Source organism: Rhipicephalus sanguineus, chromosome 8 (assembly GCF_013339695.2).
Source record: "Rhipicephalus sanguineus isolate Rsan-2018 chromosome 8, BIME_Rsan_1.4, whole genome shotgun sequence".
Taxonomy (NCBI): domain Eukaryota; kingdom Metazoa; phylum Arthropoda; class Arachnida; order Ixodida; family Ixodidae; genus Rhipicephalus; species Rhipicephalus sanguineus.
The window spans coordinates 160,247,467-160,273,312 of NC_051183.1; the positions used below are offsets into that span (position 1 = coordinate 160,247,467).

Below are 25,846 nucleotides of genomic sequence, written 5' to 3' on the forward strand. Positions count from 1 at the left end.
CACGCAACTAGCCAAGGATGATCGGCTCCACGTCGCGGTGCCGCGCTTCGGTGAAACGGTGTCAGCTCATTGCAAAGCCGGTTAATTCACTCGTGAGCACGCAGTGGGCGTCGCTTCACGACGCGAAAAGGCTTAGCTTGTCACTGAAGGGGTTGTTAGCACTTTAATAAAAGTGCACAAAGAAAAAAAAAACGGCTTGGCCGCTAAGTGCACGTTTTTGAGGGTGAGTCCATATACAATGAACTACTGATATAACGACCACTTTTTACGACACTTTCGAGTTCGTTATAAACGGGTTCGACTGTACCAACAGGCCCAACACCAGGCTCTTCTACTGTACTGAGTTACTGTAACATGGGTTCATTTCAGATGCGCTCATTTCTGCAGAGCGTGTGTGACCTATGTGTTGTTTGTGGCTGCAGCCGGACCTTGCAGCCTGCGAACTGTCCTTGCGTCAGAAAATGTGCCTGCTGTGCCTGATGGAGATGGCCTTCCAGCGGCCAGGCAGTCGCCTCTCCTTCGAGGAAATCGCTGCTCAGACACGGCTGCCGCTCAACGAGGCACGTATTGCTTCACGTCTACCAAACTGCTCTTCCGGTCTCCTCCTCCTTGTCAGCTACAATTTGTAAATTCACAAGTGAATTTTTAAAATTGGTCGAATATGTATTTAGTTCTTGCGCAAGTAGTGTCTACCACACTTATGGGATCCGTCCTGGGCAGTCTTTAAAAGCTCTTCATTGCAAGCACCTGATGTGTAAGATGCACTCATACCACACGTGTGCTGGCTGACCACTTTGTTTTCTATGAAATCGTGCAACAAAACAAGTACTCTCACTGCAGGGCACATATCCTCAAGTGCATCATTCCATTAATGAAGTGAATAGCTCTCTTTAAACATTTGGCTTGCTTTGGCAATAATAGTGGTTTTGTTTTTGCTAACAGTTCTGCTTGATAGCGCCAGTGATTAAATATCTTGAAGTGGTCAGGGCACGTAGGTAAGTAACATAGGGAGCAAAAGCACATCTAATTATTGTCTCTATGCCATGTGGTGTGACAGTGAAGAACCAAGCAGTCAAAGCAGTACAGATTGAGTTATTTATTAACTTGTGCCCAGCGAAAGGAACACTCGCAGCAACAGCAGGAAACACGCGCAGTAGAACCATAGCACTGAGCACAGTTGTCGGTCGTCAATAAGCTGATCTGTTGTTTTGTATTCCAACATTACTTCAGTAGATACTGACGTGTCTAGAAGTTAATTTCACTGGAACACTGGTGCATGGTAGATTTAATACTAGAGTGAAACTTGTTAAAATGGTCAGTGAATGTGTTTAGTGCACTTATGCCGTGCTCCTGTATAATAAATATGTCGTCTATGTAGTGCAAGTGATTTGAAAAGCTCCGATTCTGCAAAACGATAGGTTGGTTGAGTTGGTTTCTAGCTTCCATATTTACAGCGTGAGGCATCATGGACCCGCGCTGTAAAATATGGAAGCTCTGATTCTAAACGTCCCATAAAAATGTTGGCGTACTTTGGTGCAAGAGTGGTTCCCGTACTAGTACCAAAACTTTGTAATTAGCAGGTTGAATCAAATTCAGACTACTGATTAGGCATGAGGACTAACTTTAGTAATGAGAGGTGAACATGAGCATTATGCATGAAGCATACCTGCCAAGTCTCCCGGATTACCCGGAAGACTCCCGGATTTTGAACGTTTCTCCCGGTTGTACGGGTCATAGGAAAATCTCCCGGAAATCCAGTTTTGCCCCGCGCGTCCAGTGCATTGCGCGCCCCGTGCATCACGGTGACGCGAGGTGGGACGTTTCGCGTACAGATGCGCTACACGCAATTTAAAAATTGATCCTAAATGTGTTATAGGTTATATCAGCCGTTAATATTTCGTAGATGATGTGTTTGTGTACACACAAATCTATCCCACAAGTTATCTTGCCTTCAAAATTTTGTGTTGATTACTACTGCTTTAGGTGGAGAGCCCAGCACTTTTAAGTGCTGGGCTCTCCACTTAAAGTAGCCGTTACCGATGTCTGTCGAGATAGCGTGTTCGCCAGTGCTTGCGACCGTCCCTGTCTCTACGGCGCCCCTTATGGTCCCTTGCCCGACGAAATAACTGGTAAGCAAGCGACGACAGGCCTCGCATGCGGAGTGATGTTATCGCATGTGCCCTTCGCGCGACGGTGACGGCCGGGTCGTTTCATTTCTGCTTCAACCGCGTTCGTCCTTAGCGCTATAGCGCGCATTTACTCGCACGTGAAACAGACGATGCGTAAGCGATGTTATCGATTTGGACTCTGTACCGCAAAATCCCGCAGACAATGTCCATATAATTGCTATCACAGTACCGCCTCCCCCCCCCCCCCCCCCCCCCCCCCCCCGTTGAGTAGACTCCCGGATTCCGTTTCTCCAAACTTGGCAGGTATGATGAAGCGGTCTGCACTGAGCGCACGAAAGATGGTGAAATGACAATGACTTTCTTTTATTTTCGCAGTGATTGATACGAAGGGGCGGGCGGAAAAAGCTATCGACAGCTTGACGAGGCTGCCGGCCCCCTCATTGGGGCTAACAGCAGCGATATGTTAACAATACAGTCGAGTCCACTTATAACAATACCGGTTTTAACAATATATCGGATATAACAATGGACAGCTGCGGCACCGTCAGCTTTTCATTGTATTCTATGGCAAATTAAACCGCTTATAACAATGCTGTCATGATGCAATATCGGTTATAACAATTAAATGTGGGCACTGGAAGCAACCCTGAACGAAACAAAAATGCAAAAACGCTGCGACAATGCCACGCCAACCCCGCCTATTACGCAAAAGGGCATGAGAGCATACGCGCGGTGGCCAGGCGATAGCGCGCTTGGCCTCGCACGTGGCGGGTGCGCCGGTGCGCGCCACGCTTACGGTTACTGCTTACGGTTTTCTACCTGCTAAAAAAGTGAAAAGTGTAAGCAACTTCCCCCTCATTAAGTGTTCTTGTTTATCATGTTCCCCTCATTAAATGTTCTTGTTTGTCACGTTTTCTTTGTTATTTTCGGCATAACCCGCTTATAACAATAATCGGTTATAACAATGATATTTTCATGGCACCTCAATATTGTTATAAGTGGACTCGACTGTATATCAACATAATTCAGCAATATATAACACAAGACGCATATAGGAAGAGTAGAATAATGTCTAATTTTACAAAATTGCAATCCTTTGTAGAGACAAAGAAAAAAACCGCAAGATAATAACATTACTCACACGTAACCTTGGTTATTGTACAACACCAAAAAAGAAAGAAAACACATACACATGCGCAAGATTTAGAAATGAGAGGCATCAGAAGAATGTTTGTCAGTAATATCTGTCTTGAGTTCAAAATAACTGCGTATAGCTTTAAAAGACATGTTCTCTAATTGTAGCCCTTTGCAAATTAGTCTGTTTAATAATCTTGGTAAGTTATTTCCGAGTGTTTGTTTTCCATATGTTGTTCGCACTGTTGGTATTTTACAGTATTCCCTTTTACGTGTTGCATATACAGGGGTGTTTTCTTGTAACCTGGAAAGGCGCTTAAGAAAATGCGATCTAGCTTTTAACTCTTCTTTATACGCCCTACACAAACGGTAGTCATACAGTGTTGTGGCTGGCAGTATCCTATATTTTAAGAAATACTCGCGTGTGTGGAAGTGACTTGGGACATTTTCAATTGTGCGTAGGAACTCTTTTTGTAGAACGTGTATTATGTGTAGATTTCCTTGAGTAGTGGTGCCCCAAACTAAATGACAGTAATTAAGTCTGGACTGAAACAAACTGTTGAAAATTAGCATCATAACATTCTGTGGCAGTATATGACGATTACGGTAAACAATACCAATCACTTGAGACAGCTATGGAATAGAAGTGAGAATAAAATGGCGGATGACACCCGTCTAATTGAGGCTATGTCTTTTATGTGCTAGTACCTCGGAGAAACGCTAGATTTTGGTGCAGCCGACAGCTTTTGTAGACCAAGCATGTAGGTTACCCCTTTAATTGATGATCTATACAGACCTCAGTACCAACATTTATTTCGCAAGGACGGCAAAGTTGTAAACAAGCACATGATTTCTACTAGCATACTGAAAATCGCCGAATACTTTTGAATGTAAACAACCAGCCACCCTCCGACCCGTTTTTCACCGTTTTCGTCCTATGTACCAACCGGGCCCTTCAAGATATGCTCCTGCGACAAACGACCACATGCATCCTGAGCTGCCGTGCTCGTTGCAAGTGCTCTCTCCTAGCAGACCTTTTCAATGTAGAGAGGGAGCACCTGCATGATGGACTTGTGGCCTTGGCAGTGCATTTGTGGGGAATCACGATTATCCCCGAGGTGGGAGCCTTCGTAGAAAGTCAAACGTGGTGCTTACCTGCACATGGTTTTGTCTGCTGATGTAGCCAGCGTGAAAGCCCGATGGGTCCTGCCTCCCTTGGCACTCTCTGAAACTAAAACTGTGAATGGGCACTACAAAAACGTCTCCAAATACAGTAATACCTCGTTAACTCCAAGTAGTAAAAACCAGAAAAAATTTCGAGATAAGCAAAGTTGCACAAATTCTATTGAGAAGTCCAGTTCTATCTAAAAACGTTATCACTACTGACTAGCTTCTTAACAGGAGCGACTAACTGGCTCTTTGTAAAGGTTTTAAAGAAAAATGATGACATAGAGTCGAGCCCATTTATAACAAACTCGAAAGTGCCGCGAAAACTTGTCATTATATCAGTACTTCATTGTAAATGGACTCGCCCTCAAAAACACGCACTTAGTGACCAAGCCGCTTTTTTTTTTCTCGGCGCATTTTTATTGAAACCCCTCCGGTGACAAGTTAGGCCTTCTCGCCTTGTGAAGCGATGCCCGCCACGTGCACGAGTGAATTATGCCACCTTTGCAGTGAACCAACATCGCTTCTCTGAACCACAGTACCGCCACGTGGAGCCGATCGTCCCTGGCTAGTTCCGTGCAGCGTGTCCCCTACTCGGCTCACGCCATCATTGCTGAGCCGCTTCCTGTATTACGCGCATTTGTGCGTTCTTTGTGCCCGCTTCACTTCAGACCGTGCACGGGCGTGGCGAGTGCCGTAAAATGCCGAGCAAGTGCCCCCCTCCTCCTCTGCCGCCACTTTTTTTTTTCAAGACGAGCATCGCTTGTGTAAAAAGAACCACAAGAATGAGTACAGTGAATGCGTATCTAACGCTGTTTATGAAATTCTGTTGTCATGTGGCTGGTTGTATATTGTTCAAACCTGCTTCATTAATTTGACAGTGACGAGGGAGAATAAAAACAGTAAATAATAAAGCATTGCATTAGAAACGTGAATGGGCATTTTTTATTTTTAGCAGCTCTGCCACCGCCATGTTGAATTTCGGTTCGGGACCGAGCAAGCGCCCCCCCCCTCCAAATCTGGTAGGATTATTTTTTCACCGTATGAGGAGGGGGGGGGGGGGCGTTGCTTTGCTCGGCATTTTACGGTAGCCTGTTCGTTCCACATGCCGAAGAGAAGCATTTTGCAAGCAACGTGCACTGTGCTTCTCCGCGATGCTCTGGCGGCCCTGCACGACAGGCGCGGCGCGGTTGGGTTGTCGCTGTAAGTGCATCGACGTTTCTCGGTGCCCATGCCACTCAACACCTGCGAGCTAATTTTGTTTATACGAAGCAACGTGCATTTTATCTCGCACGGCGCTGCGGCGGCAAACTTGTGAACGGCAAAGGCAGCTTTGCCGCAATACCGAGGTGTGATGATATGAAGCATATTGAAAATCTAGGGACCACTTCCAATCGGACGTTGACTGTGACTCGGCAAAGCTCGATTGTAACGGAGCTTGAAAGGCAGTTTTGCCGCAATACGGGGGTGTATGAGGTGAAGCATATTGAAAATCTGAAGGGGTCACTTTCAATCGGAAGTTGACTGTAATAGTTTTTGGGAAGTTCGAATTGTTCGAATAGTAAAATTTTAGTACGAATTGAATCGAATAGCAAACACTATTCGAAAAATATTCGAAATTTCGAATATTCACACACCCCTAGGGAAAGCCTTCTTTCAGCTCCAATCTGATTTACTGTGACGGCCATTGTGGGAGACAGTTGCGTAACTGCGGCTCGCTGGCTGAGGCGAGTTTGAGATCCCTGCCCTAGAGGGTCCTTATGGGAATAAAGTGAACCAGAGGAAGCAAAAAAGAACTGCATAACTGAAGGATGTCAACCAGGATGGCTCGCAGGTATCCTTGATGAAGGTATCTCTGGTGTCCTCATTGACTGCTCTGACCAGGTGGAGGTGTTGGTGATGAAGGCGCTGTCCTTGGGCCTGGTGCGGGGCACCATTGATCAAGTCGACGGACAAGTCCACATGCAGTGGGTGCAGCCACGGGTGTTGTCACGCGACCAGGTGGGTGTTAAACACAATATTAATGAGAACTAACAGACAGTAAGGAAAGTATAGGGGCTGTTATTTGTAGTCATTAGGATGTGAAGAAAGTAAAGTGGACGAAAAGACAACTTGCCGCCGGCAGGGACCGAAGGTGGGTTGGAAGGTGGGTGTATGACACTAGCATGGAGCTGCACTGTAATCCCATTTGTGCTCCCACTCGGTCGGATCACATCTTCGAATCAATGCTATGTCGCTTAGCCCTGTGGCCACTCTTAAAATACATGATTGCTGCCACATGATTTGCTCTTATCGAAGGACACGATCAGCTGTACAAGAGAGAAGTAAAGAAACTTCTGGACACGTACAGTAAACATCCAATTTTTCGGACTCCTTAGGGACCGTGAAATCGTCCGAAAAATCGGGCAGTCCGAAAAAACGAATTCGTGCTTTTTTATTCCGCTCAAGCGGCCAAATCGCCACAGCCACGTCCGAAATAGCTTTGATGCCTCCCAGTACACTTATCAGGCATTTTGGTGTGCGCCCGGGCTCTCGCAAATGCATTCGGTACCTGCCGCAAACCCCGCTTAACTACGTGCCAACCGCCACTTGCATATTTGCGCCTCGTGATGAGCGCTGCTGATACCAGCAATGCACGGAATAGATTACGGCTCTCTCTTGCATGGAGCGTTTGGAAACGATGATGCGGAACACAAAGACTGTGGCGGAAGAGCAGCGACTCGTCCGGCTTTGCTCGATGCATGTGCGCACGTAAATGATGCACACACGCATCACCGAATCTCCGCCGATACGCAGCATTTGCTGCCGTGTGAAGCCGATCGTTTCTGGTTGTGTGCAGCGCATCGCCAAGTAAGCTGACACCGTCACTGTATCGTGGGTGTACCTTACGCACACATTTGGGATGACACGTCTGTGCGGCGCACTTAACGGTCTCGCACAAAGCAGCAGTATGAATGGCGGTGCGGCGCGTTTTGGTTCTTGCCTACTAAATGCGTGCAGTATGCATGCAACTGCGCTAGGCCGCATGCACTACCGAGCAGTTAACTGAAGATGCTTATTGTAAGGGTTGTCAGCGATTAAGCCGTACTGGCGCATTTGCCACCTGCCGCCATCACGCCTCCGTGCATTTCCGCTGCTTATCCGTAAAGACATCGCTGCACGGCACCGTGATAGCGGCCCCTTTAAAAGGGTCACGAAGCACCCTTTGGGCTTGTTGAAAAAACATACCCTGCGGAAAGCTGACACGGCTATGAACAGCTCAGCCAAATATTGCAGTCATGCGCGCCGCGTAAAGGCTGCAAGCGGAGCGCGAAGTTGCCGTTTTCTCAGGCGCCTCTTTTCAAACAGAGGCCGGTTCAAACAGGGCCGACTGACATCACGGATCTGCATCTCTGCGTAGCAAGAGACATAGCATGCTTATTAGCCAAGAGCCGACATAAATCAAGAGCGGTGTTTGGATCAGATGCGCTTGTTCCCGTTGACACTGTGTATAATAGTTGTTGTAGTTAAATAAACAGGCTGAAATATGGAAAAACTTCGTTGCGAGTTTTCGAAAAGATGACTCACTTCCAGTGGAAGCCAACTGTCGTCTGCTAAACTCAGCGCGCCCGCGCACGTTCGAGCGTAACTTAAATTTGGCCGCAGGACCTTTTCGGTATCGCAGCTTCTTGTGCCTCGCTTGTTTCGATTAGTCTTGTATGTCATAACTGGCCTCAAACCTTACAAAACTTGTGTGTGGCGTTGAGTTCCAACGACGCGAATCTCATGCTGACTTGATCAGTGTGTGCACAGATCGTGTTGCAAGCAGGTTCTTAATTAACAGACCGCAGAGCGGCCCCTCGTGAACCATGAGGGTTGGGTTATAGCTGAGGGTTTTAACACTGTTATTTTGCTGACAGAGAATGCACGCGATCCTTTGAGTTTTGGATAATACACTTCACGTCGAAGATATCCCGAAGATGGATTCAGCGGTAAGGTCGAAATATAATACAATCTGAATTCCACTGTCACTGTGAGCACTTTTGCTTCCAGTCGTCTTCAAAGAACAACCATTGGCCTATATTTAAGGTACATAATTTGTGGGGCGTCATGCAGGCCGAAGTGAACACTTTCGGTTCCGAATTCTTCGGTTCGTCGTGTCGTGTCGTTATAACAATGATAAACGTGTGCCCTCTTGAGTGCTTCTCCATATATCGACAATGCTTCGCTCGCCCGAAATTCGTGGATACCAGCGTGACAAAGGTATCTTCAGTTGGCTGAACCTATGTGCATTCCATGGGAATATGCTGTGGGGCAGTTTTAGTAATTTCTGCCGTGAGCTGCACGCGCCCAGTGGGAGCAGCTTGTTCTGAGCTGTTCTAAGACCGCCTGTGTTTGCATTGTAGAGGTCTGGGCCAGCCGCCGCAGAGAACCCCTGAGAGACGAGGACGAGACGCTGAGCAACACGTCTTTATCATTCCAAGACTCGGCCGCAGCTCGCTGTCAACAGCCGTTGAGCGCGAACCACGAGCGTGTCCATCGTTCTCTTCTACCGTCTGCGCGCTCGTAACTGCCACTCCCATAGCATATAAAAGTTACACACGCAGACACCACAGTTACAAGGATATTGTAATACGTCAACATTAGGTGCATTTAAAGCGTGCCTACTGTCGCGAGCTGCAAGCAGAGGCAATAGCGCCTTCTGAGCAGCTGAACAATAATCTATTTTGGCAATTAGTGCTTATTTGTAGAGCTGTGCGAATAGCAAAATTTTATGTGCGAAGCGAATCGAATAATTTCGAATAATTTTCGAATATTTCTCAAACATTTTTCGAATAATTCGAAGTGAAATTACAGAAAAAGTTGCAGAGAATCCCTAAGTATGTTCTTGTGAGATAGCAACATGAAAGTGTTTCTTTTCGCTGGGTTGATGAAGCGCTGGTGGGATCATATTTCATAGTTGTCTTTCTTATCAAGAATGAGGCAATGTAGAGGCCGAATTGTATTTATGTACATGACTTGGTGCAACCAAAGTGTTGCCGACAACACTTTACACGTGATAGGCAGAGATGCCATTTCCTCAGCCTCTCCTTCTCTTTCAACTTCTGTGGAAGGCCAACTGATGTGGCAGACAAGGGTGTGCTCCCTTCAAGTCCGAAGTTCCAAATCTGCCTCGTAGACGTCGATATATAAGAACATCTGAAGTTTTGGATGCTAAGAAGCTTCGGCGTCCGATTTTTTGGACTTCCTGCCCAAATTTCAAGTCCAAAACAGCATTAATTGAGCCCCCAACTCTGCCACATCTTTCATCTCTATATTGGAACCAGCGTTTTCTTGAGTTAATACATTTGCGACCGTAGCGGAGCTTGAAAGGCAGCTTTGCCGTAATACGGGGGTGTGATGAGGTGAAGCATATTGAAAATCTAGGGACCACTTCCAGTCAGACGTTGACTGTCTCTTGCCCAAGTTCGACCGTAACTGAGCTTGAAAGGCAGCTTTGCCGCAATACGGGGGTGTGATGAGGTGAAGCATATTGAAAATCTATGGACCACTTTCAACCGGACTTCGTCTCTTGGCTAATTTCGACCGTAACGGAGCGTGAAAGGCAGCTTTGCCGCAATGCGAGAGTGTAATGAGGTGAAGCATATTGAAAATCTGAAGGGGTCACGTTCAAGCGGACGTTGACTGCATTTGTCTTTGGGAAGTTAGAATAGTTCGAATAGTAAAATTTCAGTGCGAATCGAATCGAATAGCAAACACTATTCGAAAAATATTCGAAATTTCGAATATTCGCACACCCCTACTTATTTGCAATTCGCGCTTTAGCGTGGCATACAATGGTTCTCTATAACTGATATTTTGTATTTAGTTGCTTTTATACTCGTAGAATACCTACTATCTTACTAATTAACCGTTATTATTAAGCATTACACCACCGCGTTAAAGCGAATGCCAAAAGCGTGCCCCGATGTCAAGCAAATCTAGTAACGTTGGTCAAGCACAACATCCACAAATTTACCAGTGACATGTCTCCCGCAAAATAAAAAAGTTAATGCACTTGCACTTCTCCCTTGTGAATGTCCACGTGTACTTGGCACTCCCCTTGCACAGATGACGCAGTAGGAATTTTAAAAAAATATGTATTCGAGTCCTCCTCAATGAAACAGCTGTTCTCCAGAAAATAATGGTTCGCTTGAATTGCTAGTATACTATATTCACAGCAGTAGACAGGTTGGCTTGTTCACAATTCAGAATGTTACATACATAACACAGAAACACGAGGACTATAGCAAATACAGTTAACTGCCGATTTTTCGGACGCCCGATTTTCCGGACATGCTCGATAATTCAGACGCTTTCGCGGCATCGTCACCAGTCCCATAGACATCAATGTATAAGAACGTCCGAAATTTCGGACGCTGAAACTCTTCAGCGTTTGATTTTTCGGACTTTCTGCCCAAATTGCGGGTCCGAAATGCATTAATTGAAGACCCCACCTCTCTCATGTCTGTCATCTCATAGGTTTGAAGCAGCGCTTTCGCGAGTCGATCTGTTTGCGACAGTAGCACAGTCCAAAAGTCAGCTTTGCCGCAATGCCAAAGTGTTATGGGGTGAAGCTGACCAGAAATTCAAAGGGGTCGTCATCACGGTGCCGTGCAGCGATGTCTTTACGGATAAGCAGCAGAAATGCACGGAGGTGTGACGGCGGCAGGTGGCAAACGCGACAGTACGGCTTAATCGCTGACAACCCTTAAGATAAGCATCTTCAGTTAACTGCCCGGTAGTTCACGTGGCCTAGCGCAGTTGCATGCTTTACTGCACGCACTTAATAGGCGAGAACCCAAACGCACTGCGCCGCCATTCATGCTGCTTCTTTGTGTGAGACCGCTAAGTGCGCCGCACAGACAGGTTGCCTTCACGAACGAAACCAGCTCGCCATTGCTGCGCCCGTGTGCGGTCAGGAACGGAATGGGCATCACGAATCTTTTCATGACAAATGCGTGCGTACGCTACAGCAACAGTACAGTGACGGCGTCAGCTTAGTTGGCACTGTGCTGCACACAACTAGAAACGATCGGCTTGACACGGAAGCAAGTGCTGCGTATCGGTGGAGATTCGGCGATGTGTGTGCACGCGTTTACGTGCGCACACGCATCGGGGAAAGCCGGACGAGTCGTCCGCTCGTCCGCCACAGTCTTTGTATTCCGAGTCATCGTTTCCAAACGCTCCATGCGAGAGAGAGCCGTAATCTATTCCGTGCATTGCTGGTATCAGCGGCGCTCATCACGAGACGCAAATATGCAACTGGCGGTTGGCACGTAGTTAAGTGGGGTTCGCGGCAGGTACCGAATGCATTTGCGAGAGCTCGGGCGCACACCAAAATGCCTGATAAGTGTACTGGGAGCCATCAAAGCTATTTCGGACGTGGCTGTGGCAATTTGGCCGCTTGAGCGGAATAAAAAAGCACGAATTCGTTTTTTCGGACTGCCCGATTTTTCGGACGATTTCGCGGTCCCTAGGGAGTCGGAAAAATTGGACTTTGAATGTAGGTACAAAACTGAAAAAACCTTGGTCATTTGTTCACTCTGTCGTCCACCTGCACATTATGTTGAAGTTCACTTATACAACAGGCATCTTCAGTTATGCTATGATTGAAGAAATATCACCCAACCTATGTTAGAACACAGTGATGACTTGTTGCCTAACTGCCTGTCAGCTATTACAAAATTACCACAATTTACAAAAGCATTCAGCAATGCCCACAAAATGACAACGCGGCCTTCATATATTGATGCACATATTTGCTCACAGATATCTGAAAACTAACGTAAATTTCTGGAATTATGCTTGGGAACTTGTCAGCGCTATCACATGACTACAATGCACCAATACTTCTATTATGCATAATTAGTACATCTATGTTTACAATATATCCATGCCGGCTAGTGCCATCTGCAAATTAAAGTTCATCTTTAATTCCTCACTTCGTGGCTTAAGCATAATTACCACATTGAAAATTAAGCCCAAGGTCAACTTGAACTTGGACAATCATGTGCCCAAAATTAAAAATTTCCTATACAGTCAACTGCCGATTTTTCGGACACCCAATTTTCCGGACATGCTCGAAAATTTGGACGCTTTCGCGGGACCGTCACCAGCCCCATAGACGTCAATGTATTAGAAGGTCCGAAATTTCGGACTCTGAAACTCTTCGGTGTCTGATTTTTCTGACTTTTTGCCCAAATTGCGGGTGCGAAAGGCATTAATTGAAGGCCCCACCTCTGCCGCGTCTATCATCTCATAGGTTCGAACCAGCGCTTTCGCGAGTCAATTTGTTTGCGACAGTATCAGAGTCTAAAAGTCAGCTTTGCCGCATTGCCGAAATGTTACGGGGTGAAGCAGACCAGAAATTGAAAGAGGCCGCTATCACGGCGCCGTGCGGCGATGTCTTTACGGGTAAGCAGCGGAAATAAACAGAGGCGTGATGGCGGCAGGTGGCAAATGCGCCAGTACGGCGTAATTGCTGACAACCCTTACGATAAGCATCTTCAATTAACTGCTCGGTAGTGCATGTGGCCTAGCACAGTTGCATGCGTACTGCACGCATTTAATAGGCGTGAACCAAAACGCACCGCGCCGCCATTCATGCTGCCTCTTTGTGCAAGACCGCTAAGTGCTCCGAGCAGACGCGTTGCCTTCACGAACGAAACCAGCTCGCCATTGTCGCGCCCGTGTGCAGTCAGGAACGGAGTAGGCATCTGTTACATGTTGCCGGAATAAGTGGAGCCGAGACCAATTGTCGTCAATTGTGGATCAATTGTCACAGCATCACGAACCCTTTCTTGACAAATGCGTGCGTACGGTACAGCAACAGTACAGTGACGGCGTCAGCTTAGTTGGCGATGTGCTGCACACAACTAGAAACGATCGGCTTCACACGGCAGCAAATGCTGCGTATCGGCGGAGATTCAGCGATGTGCGTGCGCATCGTTTACATGCGCACACGCATCGGGGAAAGTTGGACGAGTTGACCGCTCTTCCGCCACAGTCTTTGTGTTCCGCGTCAACGCATTTCCAAACGCCCGATGCGAGAGAGCCGTAATCTATTCCGACTTTGCTGGTATCAGCGGCGCTCATCATGAGACGCATATTTGCAGGCAGCGGTTGGCACGTAGTTAAGTGGGGTTGGCGGCAGGAACCGAATGTATTTGCGAGAGCCTGGGCGCGCACCAAAATACCTGATAAGAGCTCTGGGAGGCACTAAAACTATTTCGGACGTGGCTGTGGCGATTCGATCGCTCAAGCGGAATAAAAAAAGCATGAATTCGTTTTTCCGGACTGCCCGATTTTTCGGATGCTTTCGCAGTCCCTAGGGAGTCCGAAAAATCGGACGTTGACTGTAAATAGTGGCTGATGGCTTGGCACATTGGATCCTAGTACTTGATGTGCCATGAGGTTGAATGAAATTTGACCACGCACTTATAGAGGCTGCAAAGCAGTCAGGACTTAAGTTCATAGTTAAAATGGGAAAAGAAAACCACAACACACATAGAAATGAAGGGGACAGGATGACGTGGTACTAGCAACCGAAGTTTAACACGGGCTTGGCTTCTTAGGCTTGTTTTTACTCTTTCTGCGACTCTGTGATTCTTTAATTTTGTAGTTCTTTCATACTGTGAGTGTATATCTTTCTGTGGTTTGCATTAAACTTCAGTTGCTAGTAGCGCATCGTCCTGTGCCTTTCATTCTCATTTCCCTGTGCTGTGGGGTTTTTTTTCCACACTTTCTTTAACTATGAATACACATCAACTCACCCAACTGTCTATTTTAGGATAAAGTTTGCTGAATAAAGCCGGTTCCACTAAGTGTTCTTTTGAACAATGCGAAATTTTCGAACGCACATACTACTGGAAAGGTTGCACGCAGTATCATGCATAACACTCTGCATCAATCCCAGTATTTGCCCAAATGCTGTGAGATGTAAGAAATGTTTGAGATAGTGTACAGTGAGGCACAGTGGAGTGTTCCCACAATACACTGTCTCGTACACAAGCAGTGGGCAAGCAACTCTTGCTGCTTTGCCAGGAATGTCTTCCTGAAAATGATACAACAAAGAAGTTCATTGAGCCTTTTGTGTCCATAAAAATGAATTTCTCGCCAAGGACTCGCACTTCACTATATTTATTTTATTTATTTTCAATACTGCCAGTCTCACTTCGAGACCAAGGCAGGTGGGCATACAAATAACAACGTGAGCATGAACATATTACACATATTGCAGAGTACAATTGCGTTTCATACATAGAAATGTTGTTATCTCTAATACAGCATTAATATTTACAACTCAACAGTGAAACTTAATATACAATCTAATGCAACATAAAAAAAAAGTCATGCAGACAACAAAAGAACACATTGCATAAACATAAAACTTTTTTTTTTCATGGTTAGGGCTTATTTTCTATCGCATAACAAAAGGTTGACAGTGATTCAATGCTTGCTATTGTTGGGTCAAGGCGGTTCCACTCCCTAACTGCAGTAGGAAAAAATGAGTATTTAAATGTGTTGGGGTTGCAAAAGCATTCATCTAACGTTTTGTCGTGTTTATTACGTGATATCCGGGACCTAGAGAAGTTGATGTAATTTGAAGAATTTATGTTGAAGCGGTTGTGCAGAAGGTTATGCATAAATTTTAAACGAGCTTGATTTGCCCTAACTCTCAGTGTGTCTACACCGGATGATGCCAGAAGTTCAGTGGGCGAGTCAGTACGTTTGTATTTGTTACGAATAAACCGTATCGCTTTTCTTTGAACTTTTTCTAGTTGATTTATGTTACTGATATTGTGAGGGAACCAAACAGTGTTAGCGTATTGTAGTACTGGCCGCGCAAAGGTTGTATAGCTGAAGAGTTTGATATGGGTGGCAGTAGACTTCACGGACCTTTTAAGAAAGAACAACTTACGGGTGGCTTTTGAGGAGATGTTGGCAATGTGTATGTTCCACCTGAGGTCGGATGTAAGAGTCAGCCCAAGGTATTTGTGTTGATGAACTTTAGCTGGTTTAGTGTCACTAAGTGAGTAAGTTCTGATGGGTTCTTCTTTCTTGTCACCGTCATTGACACAGATTTGCTAGTGTTGATAGACATTTGCCATTGTTCACACCAGGTATTTATCACATTAAGTTGTCTGCTTAGGGTGAGGTGGTCTTCGTAACACATTATTTCTTTATAGATAATGCAGTCATCCGCGAAAAGTTTTATGTTGCATTCAGTGTTAGTGACGATGTCATTAATATAAATTAAAAGCAGTAAGGGCCCTAAGACCGAGCCCTGTGGTACACCAGATGAGATGGGAATAATATCGGATGACGCTTCATCGAGATAAACAAATTGTGAACGCTGGGATAAAAAATCGCCGATCCAAGCTGAAATGCTTCCAGCACCAATTATTGCCTCTAGTTTTGCAATTAACTTGTTGTGACACACGTGATCAAACACTTTGCTGAAGTCTAGGAATATAATATCTGTTTGACCGCGATCGTCAATCGTCCGTGCGAGGTCGTGAACAACTTCCGTTAATTGCGTTACTGTTGACATCCCGCGTCTAAAACCGTGCTGGCTAGGCGATAGTATCCAGATTTACTGTCAGGTGTTTTCAAATTATATGCTCTAGGATCTTGCATGATGTACTGGTAAGAGAAATGGGTCGGTAGTTTGAAGGAGAGTTTGTGTCGCCTGATTTATGAATTGGTATCACCTTTGCTTGCCTCCAGTCATTTGACACACGTGCAGTTGAAAGTGAAATGCGATATATAATGCCAAGGTATCTGCTGCACCATTCTGCGTATCGCTTTAGGAATTCGTTTGGAATATTGTCAGGGCCACTAGATTTTTTCGCGTCTAATCCAAGAAGAAGGTTAAAGATTCCCGAGTCAGATATCGCAAGTGGGCCAATGCTGTAACCTGTTGAAACAATTAAGGGAAGGAACCCATTATCTGTAGTGTATACATATTGAAAATACTGGTTGAATGCATCAGCTTGGACAACATTTTCATCATGAGGCCGTTCTGGCGTCAAAGTATTACGTGCACGAAAGTGATTCCAAAATCTCTGTGGATTATTTTTTAGGAAATCCGGTAGGATATTATTATTGCAGACCTTTTAAGAAGAGATGCTACTCGAAGACACTTTTTCTTTAATATTCACCCTAGAGCAATGAAACTTGAGCTGCTTATAGAACTTTTTATGCTGATTTCAAATATATAATTAGTTTTCTAGCAAGTTGCATACTTTTAGTTCTGCAACATGACAAAGTGAAAAACTTAAGCCTTTTGCCCCCCCTCTTTTCAGACCTAAACTTCAATAATTTTTTACAATTGATAGTTCATAATGTTTCAAATAAAGTGTGGAATGCAAATAACTAATTAGGAAGTCCATACAAAATATGTACTAGACGTGAAAAATTTTAACGTGGGAAGTTCATATTTCTCCTACCCTAGTAAAAGTTTACATAACTTTTTTATTATATAATAAGAATATTGAAACTTAAACAAGATAATTGCATTTCTCGTACTTTGGAAAAAATTTGGGAAAAATTTCATGCAGATCTGAGCACCAGAAGTACCCGAAAAAGGAGGGGCACATTGACAAAAATGGCAAAATTTGTGTTTTGAGAAAAACGAGTTTTAAAGTCAAAATTGCAGGTTTATTTATCAAAGATGTCATTGAATGCGACGAAATTTGTACACAAGAAAGAACAATCCTCCTTGTAGTGGCCACTGCCATTAAAATGCGCCAGCACCATAGGTTTGGCCCTCACGGCTCTTTCGAGCTGACTCCTCGACAAGAGATTTTTTTCTTCAGCGAACGCCGACGAGCCCTTGCTTCTCCTGTTAGTTTTCAAGACATTTTTTTCTGGCGTGTGCTGTCCCATGATGTGCCAAGAGCAACCAGATCATGAGGCGGGAGCACGCTAGGCTCTTCCAGAACACTTTCAAAACTGGAGTGCCCTCGATTAAACCAACATGTTCAGTGCTGTCATATCAGCAATCAACGAAGACTCGTCGTCCTGTGATTTTTCTTCGTCTTCGAAGAGTCCGATCTTTTTCTGGGAGGCACTCACATATTCGAATGCCGCGGCAAACTCGTCAGACGCATCGGCGTCACTGCCACTATGCCTTGCGGCAGCAGACGATCTTTTCGTGGTTTGACTGTTCGGCTTTGATTTGCGCTGGCGTCCTCGAAATTTGTGCGTCGCGTGAAACTTCACAGACCGGTGACCGCGCTTCCTACGGCTTTCTTCATCCATAACGGATAAGCACTCGAGAAAAGCGTTGTTCAGCTGCACTGCTGGACGAGACACGGATCCTGCAAGTAGGCTTCACAGCACACACAGGCGCGCAGCGGCCAATGGCGGCTCCCGATCCGTACCACGTGATTTAAAGCCAGTCGCGGCGCTCGAAAAAGGCGGCAAAAGCGTGCTTCTCTTTATTATTTCTTGCGCTGCAGCAGCGCGGGAAACCGTCATTATTTGAAGAGTGAGGCTCGGTTCTTCGCCTCATGCGGTCGACAATGGCGAGCAGCGGCACATTATCAGCGGCAAGGTGCTCGAAGATGACACACTTTCGGCCTTTGGACAGCCACCTTGTGCTCTTTAGACGCAATTTTAAAGCATTTCCAGTTGAGTCTCGACATTGATATTTTTTTTCAGAACAGTAGAGGTACTAATCTTAACAAAACAGGTGAAACCAAAAAATCGATAATTTTTTAGAAAACTCGCGTTTTTCGACCCGCATCTCCCCTTAACAAAACATGAAACAAATGCAAAATTGTGAGGCTGCTAAGTAGTTCCTTGTAAACTTTTCAAGTACACTGGGCAAAAAATACACGAAGGTAAAGAAATGCCAAACAACACGAGAAGTGTTACTCTTGTCCTGTGTACCACCATTTGGGTAGATTTCGATGTCAGTCAAGTTAGCATTATAGTGTAAATGGGTGTGAATGTTAGTGAGGTTCACTTTGTATTTAAACACGTTGACACTAGATTCTTGATCAACCGCAGCTGCTCTGTTTAGGACTGAATATTGGGCGACTTGGTATTGATTCATGGCAAAAATTAACAGTGTACTTGTAATGAGGACAAAAGAAGACCTGGACACAATACCAGCATTTTCACCTTGTCAGAAATTGTGTCAACAGTGAGAATACTGTGTACAGATCATAAACACTTAGAAGAACTTCTTGTTGGGCGAGTTGGTGCATGACTTATTGTAGGGTATGTGCGCAAAGCTCGGAGGTTTTCTTGCGCAGGTTTTGCTTGACATGAGGTGGGCATGATTTGTTTGCTTTCTCTCCTTCTCCACTTTTCTTGTGACGTTTGAAGAAGCTTATATAAGCTATTTCAAGAATGAATAAATCAGATGATAGTTTGCGCTCCTTCTGTCTACATTGTTTTTTCCTGTGTTCATTCGAGCTTTGCGCACATACCCTACAATAAATCATAAACACTATGGCAACATAATTCAGTACAAAATAACGAGAGGGAAAAAACAAGGTGATTCAACAAGGTGGTTCAACAGGTTCAACTGACATATACCAATGGGATTAAAATAGCTTTGCACAAATAACACACCTCCTAAAGGCTATAAATACAGTGGAACTTCGATTATACGTCCCCCGGTCCTGCGACGACCCGCATTTTACGACGAATTGGCTGGGTCCCAGCAAGACCCCCATAGAAATAATGTATTAAAAACCTCAATTGTACGACGCAATTTTACGCCGGCCCCGCCTCGTAGGACGCTTCGCTGGACTGTCCGAGAAAAAAAAAAGACCTACGATGACACGGGCTGGCACGCAAACACACTGCGTCCAGGCGAAAAAAGTCGGGAAACTGAGGAACCGAGTTCGTATCCGCGCTGCCACCACAGGGCCTCTTCAATTTTTTGACATGCGGTCGGCCATAGCTAGCCAGAGCCAACGTTGGCCGGAGCCAGCTGGAGCGCATTCGTTTTGTCACATTGCACTGCGCACTTCCGTTGTCGCCTTTTTTTTTTCTCTCTCTCTTCTTTTGGGTGGTTTTGTAGTGACCGTTGTGAGCAGATAACATGGCAGATAATTTCGAGCTTGCTTTCTAGTATGCGATAAGTTTCACTAGATTTCGCGTCGTTATACCGGACGTGTTGAACGGCGATTGTTGAGTCAACGTTTGCGACAGCCGCGGGAACCGGAACTCGCCGCTGTCTAGCTACCAGAGGGCTGGGGCGTTTTAGCCGCTCGCGATTGGTCGAAGCTTGCAAATCGAATAGGCCTACTGCCGCGCTGCCATTCAGCCATTCCTTCACGTGTTTGCCTCATCGGTTGGTTGTGCTGTGCCGCAGCTGCTGTGTCCACGTGCAAAATTTTCTGTGTTCGGACATTGGTGTGCAAGGAAGCTTTCGAATTCTTGGTTGCGAGTGCTGCGTCTCGCAATGTCGCGGAACCGAAAACCGCTGACGCTCGGACAAAAGCTTCGCATAATCGAGGAGGCGGAGAAGCGGAACGGAGCAACAAAGGCCAGCATTGCCCGCGACCCGAACATTTCCCGAGTCGTCGCTGAAAACGATCCTCGCGAAGAAGGACAGCATCCTATTAAATGCGGCAAAGTTCCGCCTGAACAGGAAGGCTGCGAAAGATGGCAAATATGCTGCCATGGAGAAGGCCCTTGTTGAGAGGTTGCGTCAGGCCCGCAGTTCAGGAATTGCCGTGGATGGCGCAATTTTGAAGGAGAAGGCTGAGACAGTTGCATTGCGCTGCGGCAGCCACTTGACGCTTGCGTCATCAAGTGCATGAAACAGAAATATCGGAAGTTCCTGGTGCAGCGTCGGCTGGCGGGCATGGAACGCAAGCAGTTGGATAAGAAGCTTTCTGTGCTTGATGCAATGCACTACATTGCTAGTGCATGGGACGCAGTCACGCTAGAAACCATCGCCAACTCCTTCAGGCACTGCGGCTTTAATAGAAGTGGTGCTTGTTCTACCAGTGAAGCTGCAGTGCCTGTTGACGACGAACCAGAGTTCGGCAGCCTGGAGCTGCCTGGATCTTTCGCGGACTATGTTGGTGCCGACGACGACGTTGCAGTGTGCAGTGAAGTGTCACTGGATGACATTATCGAAACTGTGCGTCCCGACACTGCGGGAACTTCCGACGAGGAAGAGATTGATGACGCTGCAGCGGCTAGCGCGTCTGTTCCGACTTAGGCGGACGTGTTGTGCTACGTCGACCACATTCGGCGGTTTGCTTGCGCACACGACGAGATCGGCGACTTGCTGCCTGATGTTGCAGCTATCGAAAGAAAGCTGATGCGTCGTGGCTGGGCAAACTCTCAGAAGAAAATCACAGATTTTTTAAAAGGTGAGAAATAAAGGTTCGTTCACACCTCCGATAAAATGCGTGGTTGTCATTTTTTCAATTAATTTAATCTACGTTCCTCGGAGCAGCGTAGGTTTGTGCCGCGGACTTTCTTAGGCATTATGTGCCCGCTGTTGTGGGGCAACAATGACCGTCACTGCCTATATTCTCGGTTTTTCGATTATACGACGCCCGGATTATACGATGATTTTGCGCGGTCCCCTGAAAGTCGTATAATCGAAGTTCCACTGTATGCATATGTAACCCTGGAAAGTTCCAGTGCTGATATGTGCCTAATGAAGTGACAATACCATAAAATGCATGTTCTTCACAACACGCACTCACTTAGCAGATGTCTGTCACATCATATGGCCATAATTATGTTTCATCATATGGTCATAATTATGTGACGATTATGCCACATGCAACGCGCACAAATTAACATCGAAACTGAGGACCAAAACATTGCAAGCAAACCAAGCATGAAAACAGCATAAACAGAAAACAAATTTGGCCTCGGTGCACATTTCATCAAATGACAGCGTGATAATAGCGGCTTTTTTTTTTTTTGCTTTAGTGTATACTTCTTGAAAGCACTCTGCTTCATTTATGCTTTATCGCAAGGAAGAAAATTGTGTTGTACAAACATCTTTTTTCAAGCTGCACTCGCGCATTGATTGGCTGGCCATTGGAAGCATGTGCTGTATTCACAGGAGTTTCTAAACACGCATTACACATCGTCGCTATGTGGGCTTAATGACTTTTCTTTCTTTTTTTTTCGATTTTGCATTGCACTTTTCACGCGACGCAACGTGCAGAACGACACCTATGCAGCTGCCCGAGCGACGGTAAGGACGCACGAACGGAGGAAACATAAGTATTACTTACTATTGTGTTCGCGATGGTACCGCGAACGCAGTGTGCCCATCATCTGCTTGGTAATATACACAGCGGCAGGCTCGCTGGAGTCGCCGCGATATTGTCACACCATATCCCACCCGCAGTAAGGCATATTGCACTGTCATCAAACCACGCATTTCACGTCCAGCGGCGATAGCAGGCACAAAACACAAGGCCGAGATAATCCCATGACGGCTTTGCTTGGGGCATCCCGCACGCTGCTGGGGCCAGCCTAAAACGACTCTTCTCGCATTTCTTTCTTTTCTGCTTTTTTTTTTTCCTTCGCACGCGCATACGTCGCGACGCTTTCTCAAATCTCACTTATATTGCAACGCGTCTGATTGTCCGATTTCCTCACTCTCGCCGACGAGCAGGCGGGCTGCAGCCGTCCGAAGGTCGAAGGGCATTTTATCTCGTTTCCTCCCGTTCACAGCGGCCGCTTAAAAAAAAAGAATCGCTTTTTTTTTCCGTCGCGTTTTCTCCGCACCAGATTTTATTCCGTGTGTTGAGGCAAGCCGCCTTGGCCAGTTCGTTATCTAAAAGCGTATACTGAGTGTACAGGCTGTTTGACACTTAGGGGAAATCTCGAAGCACGCTGCAATGCACTCCGAGTTTTCCCCTAAGTGTGAAATAGCCTGTACATGCCGTGCCAATCGGCTACATCGAGGGCTTGCCGGCTTTTCCTTTTAGTTTAATTTAATTTGATTTGATAGAAAAACGACATAAGCAAAGTCACGAAGCGAAGTAACGAAAGTATCAATGCAAATAGATCGCGTCAGCGCTTACAACCCAGGCGCGATAGATCTCACCAGACCGCGCCGATTATGCCATTTAGACACGCCAAGTTACGTGGAAAGGAAACCACGCAACATTGAAGCGAGGTGACGTAGTAATGCACTGGGTGGGGCACCTCGAATGGCACTCCCTCTCTCCTCCGGAATGAAGCGAGTTGAGAGGGAGTTGAGAGGGTAAATATAGCGAGCGCTATATCTCCGGTCCTACTTTAGCTTTTTGAAAAATTCTTTCAGCTATAAATTCCTGGCAAGGGTTCGACTCGTTCCAGGGTGTTTTTCACGCCAAGCGCGAGGATTGGTTCTTGACCCCTTTAAGTTTTTGGTCTGCTTCACCCCATAACACTTCGGCATTGCGGCAAAGCTGACTTTCTGATTCTGCATCTGTTGCAAACAGGTCGTCTGGCGAGAAAGCGCTGGTTCAAATCTACGAGATGATAGACTTGGCAGAGGTGGGGGCTTCAATTAATGCCTTTCGTACCTGCAATATGGGCAGAAAGTCCGAAAAATCGGACACCGAAGAGTTTCAGCGTCCGAAATTTCAGATGTTCATATATATGGACGTTTCTGAGGCTGGTGACAGTGCCTCGAAAGTGTTCGAATTTTCGAGCATGTCCGGAAAATCGCCAGTTGTACACCAAAACTTCCACGCTCTTCTCTTTTGGTACACTTGTTACGAGTGAAGGTGGAGCAGTGCCTTGAGGCAGTGTAGTTCGGCCAGCTACACAAACATGCCCTCACTGTGCAGCCAGGAAAGTGACACTGCTGCCCGACATATTGTTCAACCTTTCTCAGGGCATGTAAGGCACAACAGCAGCAGCAGCATACATTCCCTATGTGCGTACGACTTTCCCTCGGTACATTGCCATCATCACTCCTTACACTTCAGTATATGCTGAACCAATATGCCCAGGGAGCCATTCTTACGTTATATTTTTCAGGGTGGCACGAGTGGTGCCACGTTGAAACAACAAGTATAATAACAATGTGCTGGCATTCCAACACGTCCTGCTCACTTGTAGCACTGCTGCACATTGAAATTGTACCAGTGGCTTTATACTGTGACAATATGCTTGAAGAAAGCCACTTTTGCTAAGAAATTGTCAAACTAGTTTAGTTGTGTTTATGGTACACACACGTGAACTTTCCTCAGAGTTTGTGTACTTGGTGTTTTGTTGTAAAACTAGGCTAGTTGAAATGAACACATACCTGCCCATATCGTTCTGTGGGGCTACACTCAAACCTCTTTATACCAGTTACATCCTACACGAAAATAACTTCGTTATATCCGAAAATTCGCTATAAGCGTATATTCTTAACACTGAATGTATTGCAAGACTTCTTCATTTACTTCGTTATAACCGATATTTCGTTATATCCGTGTTCGTTATATCGAGGTTTCAGTGTAATTGGTTAGTCATGATGGGATATGGCAGCATACATTGAAACCCGCCATGGACAAACACAAGCACTGTACTTGAACTGTCGTTTACTACTAAAGAACAAGCATCAATACGTGCTTCAGTACATGATTGTAGAAAAAAACAAAATACTGAATAAAAGTATAGATAGAGATTTCAATACAACTAATAATTTAACAGCTATCACCCTGCATAAGCAAAGAAGGAAGACAGGTGAGCCATCTAAAATTGTTGCATTTGGGTACACAAAAACTTTCCTTCAACGCAGAATTCTCTGCTGCTTCTACAATTTCCTGTTTTAACTTGCTTTTTTCCTTCGCTTCATATCCTCCTAGCGTCATACCTTTTTCCTAGATCCGTATCATCCTACACAGGTACGCTTCCACTGTCTCTACAAAGGACGGCCAGTATCTTAGTGCAGTGATGCTTATGCTCTGCGAGCATAAGCATCACTGCACACGTCCGATGCTCGACCACTGCGACGGCGGCGGTCATCCACATTAAGGGGTATATATGTGCATTTACACCTAAAAGTGTTGGTCAGCGCCGATCGCAACCATGGCAGCGAGCCGCAACCACCAGCGCTACCACCACCGTAGCTCAGTGGTAGAGCATCGGACGCGTTATACGAAGGTCGGAGGTTCAGTCCCTGCCGTCGGCAAGTTATCTTGTCGTCCACTTCACTTTCTTCACATTTATATCCTAATTACTGCAAATTACATCCCCTATACTTTTATTGGCATTATCGTCTGTTAGTTCTCATTAATATTGTGTCTAACAAATAAAAACGAGCCCTCAAATGTCATCTTCTTTCCTATGTGAGTATTGCATATGAGTACAATTGAGTACCACAGGCGATGTAGTTTCCACTTAGTCTTCCTTTCCAGCAGCTTTGAAGTTGTGTATGCTAGTTTATTGACTTGAAAAAAGTTCCTTATGTGGACGTCTTTTTTATTGTGCACAGATTGCTGGCATGAAGAAACGGCTTGATGCATGGAATGCAGATGTTGCATCTATGGAGAAGCTTCTGGAGACCAAGGCACACGAGATCATCTCGATTTAGGACGCGCAAATAAAAAATGAATGGCTAGATTGTCCATTTATGTAGCATTTGTGTGCTTGCACGAGTAAACCTGGGCACTTAAATTTGCATCGTTACTGGAGAGCATGCACTCATGACGGAGAATTTCTCAGGTGCTCCCCGAAGAATTCAGGTCTTTCTGAATGTGCTGAAGTGTTGGCGAGGGAAGAGAAAGGCGCCTGTAGGCAGTTGAACCTAAAACCAGTAGTTTATTACCTAGCATCGCGCGGTCAAGGAAGGCTTCTTGGTCACTCTCCCTCAGGGCGAAGGCAAGTGCAACTTAGTTAAAGAACTTTGTCCAAGTTCTAGAAGAACCGGCTAAGGTGAAACAGGAGGCCATAAAACTTTTTAAAGGGTTCAACCTGGATTCTGTCACCGAAAGAGTCGACAAGTGCAAGGGTTCACCACTGGATGTCTTCTACACGGTGAAGACACTTAAGCCCGATATCCCCTTCAGGGCTATAGTTTCTGAGCGCGGAACATGGTTGCATGTCCTTTCAGGTTATCTTCAGGTTCACCTGGACACATTGAAGTTCAACAATCCTTTTATTGTGTCCAGTTCCATCGAAATCGTGAACCAGCTGAAAGTGCATAAGCTAGAAAGGTGCTCTGCCTTCAGCACTGACATTGAAGATTTGTTTTATGGTATCCCCCATGCTCAGCTGATCAAAAGTATTACATCGCTAGTCGATTGCTGCGCTTTGGCACAAGTGAAGTAGACACAAGCTGACAAGCTGGTAGAATGGGCGGTTATTATCAGTGTACGTTGAAATATAAAGACAGAAAGCAAAAGAGGGAAAGGGAAACAAGGTAAGTGAAACAAGAGATAGAAGCTTTGGCTATAGCTGAGCCAAGA

General features: G+C 45.6%; 1 protein-coding gene across 1 annotated transcript in view; it reads left to right on the top strand.

Moving 5' to 3' along the window:
- LOC119402435 (26S proteasome non-ATPase regulatory subunit 13) overlaps positions 1–25,111 on the top strand; it is a gene marked incomplete in the record, with an annotated part of 91,213 nt that extends 66,102 nt beyond the window's left edge. Inside the window, 3 exon segments of the mRNA XM_037669589.2 lie at positions 423–560; positions 6,315–6,431; positions 24,874–25,111. Of these exon segments, the coding sequence (XP_037525517.1) occupies positions 423–560; positions 6,315–6,431; positions 24,874–24,972 (354 nt within the window).
- Between the last annotated feature and the right edge of the window lie 735 nt (positions 25,112–25,846).